Raw genomic sequence first — 6,000 nt, forward strand, 5'->3', positions numbered from 1 at the left:
CATGGATTCAGGAGGATCTCATGTGGAAGGGTACTGAATCTGGGGATTATTCACTTGGCTGGCTTCCTCCTGCCAAATCCACACCCTCAAACAGGGTGCCCATTCTTACTCAATTCACAGGTTATCTTTTATAAACGCCCTTTCACTGTTGTATCTTGCCTTCATCCTGACAAGCATGAGGGTAACCTTTAGGAAAAATCACTAGTTATCAACAGCCACATTACCTGACTAACTCTCAGTAAACACACACACACACACACACACACACACACACACACACACACAGAGCTCCATGTTGCCTTTTCTAATCTCATTCCTCTTAGACCTAACACAGTGGCTAGTAATTTTAGTTGGACCTTTTAGTCGCCCTGAAATGCCAGCACTTAACCTAATTTTGACCCCTTCTTCATGAAGACATGATTCTCCATACAGACACAGTTTTGTACTTGCAAATCAACCCTGATTTCTTCTTGAAGCTGTGTATTTCTGTCTGCTGTGCTGTGAGCTCTCATATCTGATACTCATCTCTTTCCTTCTTGTCCTTGCCTCTCCCAGAAGGAAAGTGGATCTCTGAGAAAGGTTCTGTGTTGTTGTGCTTGGCTCCACTCAGCCACATGGGCTCTTGCAGCTGGTTCATAAGCTGCAAGTAGCTGGGACAGCAGCACCGTCAGAGGCCCCGAAGGGAGTTGGATCAATTGTCATCGTATTCATCCATGTCAGTGCTTGCTGTTTCCATCCTTGTATGAACCAAGTGATGTTCAAAGCTATCAGATGGTAACATACTTGTCATACCCTCTAGGCCCCTCACTCAAGATGAGATTGCTCAGAGACGAGAGCGTGCACGACAGAGGCATGCAGAGAAGCTGGCAGCAGCGCAGGGGCAGGGCCCTGTGGAGTCTATCCTGGAAACAAGTCCACAAGAAGAGCCAAGAGGTATTGCCTTCCTAAATAGGCTTGACTGTCCAGTACTGGATGTTTTTGGCTTAAATTGGGACATTCATCCTTTTGCTCTTAAAGCTTTTCACTTGAATGTAGTTTTTATCGATATTTTCATTCTTGGTGTTTGTATCCTGAAACTGGAATAGATATAAAATATTCCCTGATCCCCCTGTGTTTCCAGACAATTTTGGGTCAGTGAGCAGCCTCAGCCCTTACTGTCCTTTTGTTTCTGGCAGATGATGGACAGCAGGTGGAGAATATGGCCCCTAACCCTGCACCCCAGAAGAAAGACAGCCAGGAGTCCTTCATTGCATTTGCTCGTGTGTTCAGTGGTGTAGCTCGAAGAGGAAGGAAAATTTTTGTCTTGGGGCCTAAGTACAGTCCTGTTGAGTTTTTACAACGGGTAAGAGTTGAAAGCAAAATGTTAGTGTATTCCTTTAAGAGTCTGGTGTCTTTTCACATTGGTTGCAATTTGGTGGTGACCTTATTGGTGAGTAGCAGAAAGGCACACTTGAGTGAATCCCTGTATCTGTATTAGTATTGCTTTGGTGACATTTGGATTTGTGTTTCACTTAGTAGCATTTAGGAAACCACAGTGGGCTGAGAACCAATTTTTCTGGCCTTATTTCTTGATAAGCCTTTTCTCTACAAGGCAAGAATCACTTTGTGGATAGAGGAGAGAACTGGTGAGACTGATGTTGTGCTAGAGCTGTGGCAGCAGCAGAACCTCAAGACAAACAGAAATCCAAAGTCTGGATGGCTTAGTCCAAAGGTATGAGAAGCCAGCAGGTGACAGGCAAGTCCCAGAACTCTTGGCCCATGTGCAGGTGGACAGCTGGCATATACAACTGACTGAGCCAGAGGGCAGCAGAGAGCTCACAAGCTGGAGCTGTCTTGTGGCAGTTTTGGACATAAGCAAGATACACGTTGTAATTAAAAAATGAATGTCACAGGATGAGGACGATACCAGTGTTCCAGGTAGCCATTCTGAATCAGCAGGAAGCAGCTTGTCTGTGGGTTTCATAAAATATTGTGTATCACTCAGAGTTTTACTAGAGGAACAGACATAACACAAGATGTACAGATGTATAAGAAATTACAAGATTGGCTTATGACCATCATAAGTCATAAGTCACAAAGTTGGATGAGGAAGCATGAAGAGGGCATCTGCACACAGGAGACTGAAGGCATCAGTCCAGGGTCTGGAGCTTATTGCAGTGTTCGTGCAAGCCTGTATCAGGAGGCTAATGGTCTACAAGGGAAGCCTGATGAGTTTACACCAGAGGGCTGAAGGATCCAAGGCAGAGGCCGAAGAGTCTAAGCTAGAAGCCCAGAGACAATGTCCAAGCTGACTGAAGATGGGAACTCCTCTCAGGAAATGGGATGTTCTACCCTTTCTTCGTTCCTTTTTGTATCCTTTAAATGGTGAGACACTCCAGGGTGGGGCCTCTACACCCTGGGGTGTGGAATTGTTGAGCTGATTTAGTTAAGCTTCTATCTTTTTATTTTAGGGAAGGGCCTACAGGGTGTTCAGGGTCTCACTACTAGATTGGACTCATAGTGATCGCCTGTTCACAGCCTCCCAAGAGCTGAGATTACAGGTGCACACCACCACGCCCAGTCTCAGTTGCTGTCTCAGTGTGCCCTTGGGGCGGGGTTGGTGTGGCAGGCCTAGGGAATCCAACCCCTGACCCCTGTGCCTGCTTGCACGTGCTTTAATCCACTGAGCTATTTGGCCAGCTCTAACTTCTCAAGTCGACACACTGTGTCAACCATTACATTGGGAACAGAAAACACCCCCTCCTCCCTGCACAAGTGAGGCAAAAATGTGCAGGGCAGCTGCAAGGAGGAGTAGGTGCTGTGGGGAAAATCCCTTGTCACAGACACTTACTGGGTCAGTTTTTGAGGTTGAGTCTACTGAGAGTGCATTGCTATTTGGTGATCAAGCAGTTCTTGCTAGACTTGGTAGGTTACACTTGATGGGAGGCTGCAGGTGCCACAATGACACATATAGAACACCAGCTGTGGTTATCCTGACATCTTGGCCTGGACATAATTGACCGTTTGTGATTAATCAGTAGAAGTGTCTGTCTCCCTCCCTTCATTCATCTGTCCATCCGTCTGTCTCTTATGTGAACTATCAAACAGCTAAGCAGTTAAGCAGTTAGAGAAATGTAAATGGAGTGGCCTTTGTAGCTTCCATGAGCCCTCCAGTTCACCTCCTTTGCATTGTCTTTGGCTCTGAGGAGGCTGCAGGTCGGAATCAACTGCTGGTGGTGAAGATGACCAAAAATAATAATAACAAAAGGTATTGACAGCAGCCCTGTGCAACCTAGTCCCATCCACTTCTTTAAATCATGTGAAATGTTTCAGACTGGCCCCAGAAGTAAGTCCTACCTGAACTTTCTGCTTATCCTTTGTATTACTGTTGCTTCATATTATTGAGGCCATGCATTTGATCAGCTGAAGTATATGTTGTATCATCTCACAGTATCTGTGAGTTAGGACAAGGCAGAGCTGGGTCTCCTCACCCTTTCACAAAGCTACCATTGGGAAGTTGGCTGCCTGCACCTAAATCTGGAGGACGGGAAAGCACAGTTTTCTTAGTTTTCTTCTGTTACCTGCCCTTGCCTCCTTGAGGCTGCCCACACTGCTGCTTCTGTGGACTTTCTCAGCTTGGAGTTCTGCTGGATCGAGCCTTCGAGACTTTAGAATGAGTCTGCTCACATGGAGACTTTAGAATGAGTCTGCTCACAAGCCAGAGTCTTTTTTTTTCTTTTTTTTAAATATATTTAGTACAGGGTCTCACTACACAGATCAGGCTCAGCGTGATCCTGTTTTCAACCTTCCAAACACTGGGGTTACAGGCATGCACTATCACACCCAGTCTCAGTCACTGTCTCAGTTTCCCCCGGGGGTATGGCTGGCACAACCCATGGAGATTGAGCCCCATCCCTGCATCTGCCTAAGCAAGCTTTAATTAGCTGAGCTATCTGGCCTGCCCACAGAGTCTTATAAGAAGTTCTGTCATCATGGAGTGACTTTCTTTGCCTTTGCTCTATTTTGTTGTGTGGAGGAAAGTCTCATAGCTCCTACTTACATTCATGTATGGCCACCAGGCAGCAAGAGTCAGGGGAAGGCACTTGTGTTTTGTCTGTGACATTTTCTCTTGTTTGCTTTGCTTTGCTTTGTAGTTTTATAACCTATGTACATTCATTTCTAGAGAATATTGTTATATTTACTTGCTTTTGACGATTGTATAAGTGCAATTTTATCATTGTTCTGCACCTCGCTGTTTATACATAACATTGTGAAATCAGTCTATATTAACGCCTCCTTCTGTAACTTATCCATTGTTCGCTGCTGCATTATGTTCTGTTGTAAAACCATTTTGTGTGTACCTTTTTCCTGTCATTGCATATTTGAGCTGCTTTCACTTTTGCTGTACAAGTGCTAACTTGAATAGTTTTGCACACGGTTTCTTGAGCACATTTGCAAGACATTATAGGGAATAGACTTAGAATAGAGTTGCCTGGGTAGTCTTTAGTTTAACTGGGTAACTCTTAAGTAGCACTCCAGGGTCATTCTGATTTACAGTTTCTGCTGTTGATTTTTTTTTTTTCTGGTGTTTTTAATTCAGTATACCTCAGTAAACAGCATGTGAATGAGTTGGTTGCTGTTAATTACAATAGCTCTATTTCAAACATGTGGATTTATGTGGAGATTGTATTTCTGAAGAGTTCGCACAACTCAACCAAAATTGGGTATTGTTAGACTTTTAATTTTGCCAGTCTGATGAATGTGATGCAGTGTGTTGTCATAGTTAATTTACATGTTATTTAGTGTTCGCTGATCAATCTTACTTTCTATTGTGAACATATCACTTTGGGTCATTTTCTTATTTTTTTTTTTCTGTGCTACTTGAAACACTAGTTTTAAATGTCATTGGCGTGTTCTAAATACTACTTGCTTGTCAATTTTAACTTTTGCAGATTTCCTTTTCCAGTTTGAGACTTGTCTTCATGCTGTATTTGCTACTTTTTTTTTTTTTTAATATATTTAGTATAGGGTCTCACTACACAGCTCAGACTCATAGTGATCCTCCTGTTTTCAGCCTCCCAAGCACTGAGATTACAGGCATGCGCCACCATGCTCCATCTCTTTTGCTGTCTTAGAGTGCCGCAGGGGTGGGGCAGGCACGGCACGCCAGGATCGAACCCCAGCCCCTGCATCTGCCTAAGCAGGCACTTTAATATCCACTGAGCTGTCTGGCTGGCCCTATTTGCTACTATTTGATGGATGTAAATATTAATGTGGTTGAATTAATCTCTTTATAGGGTTTGTTTTTCATAATTTAAGAAAATTACAACTAGGAGTATATTGAAATTGTAAAACTTTGTGACATTTCCTCTTCAAGTTATTGTTTTGCTTTTCGTATTGAAACATTTAACCTCATATATGTGGCTTGAAAGGAATTGATTTCTCTTGTTTTATACACAACACAAATAACTTTTTTCAGCATTGTTGATCAGTCTTTACTAATCTGCTTTGTCAACTTCATCATAAATCCAATTCACATGTATATGGGTTGGGTTTGTTTTTGGACTATTAGATTTGTCCCCTTCTTTCCTTTATCTGTCACTGCCTAGTCAGTGTTGTCTTTATCTCTAAATGTCTTGTCATCTAAAAGGCCAAATCCCTCTACCTTTTCTTTGTGTTTTATTTATTCCTGACTGGTTGCTGTTCTGTGTTAAATTTACAGTGAGCTTAAAACTCTGTTAAGATTTTCATGGAAAATATTTGAAATTATTACATTTATTTGGTGTGAATCAGTGGTTCCTAGTGTAGTGTTTTTGATCCCTGAATTTGTTAGGCTTGTACATTTACTTAGGTCATTTTTAATCGAAGTTTTTCACGTGAGTTTTAGAGTTTTCTTTTATAAAGGTTTTCGATCACTTTTGTTAGATTTATTCATAACTTATATTTTAGTCCTGTTTTTAAAATGTATTTTCTGTCCATTGCTGACCTGTAGAAATATTAATGTATATGTCTTTTTTTTTT

At 42.3% G+C, this 6,000-nt stretch overlaps 1 protein-coding gene across 1 annotated transcript in view; it reads left to right on the forward strand.

Moving 5' to 3' along the window:
* The window catches only part of Efl1 (elongation factor like GTPase 1), a 150,699-nt gene that overhangs the window by 56,405 nt on the left and 88,294 nt on the right, over nucleotides 1-6,000 (forward strand). Inside the window, 2 exon segments of the mRNA XM_023710847.1 lie at nucleotides 800-933; nucleotides 1,176-1,342. Coding sequence (XP_023566615.1) covers nucleotides 800-933; nucleotides 1,176-1,342 — 301 coding nt within the window.

This window comes from Octodon degus, unplaced genomic scaffold (genome assembly GCF_000260255.1).
Source record: "Octodon degus isolate 3935 unplaced genomic scaffold, OctDeg1.0 scaffold00002, whole genome shotgun sequence".
Lineage (NCBI taxonomy): Eukaryota > Metazoa > Chordata > Mammalia > Rodentia > Octodontidae > Octodon > Octodon degus.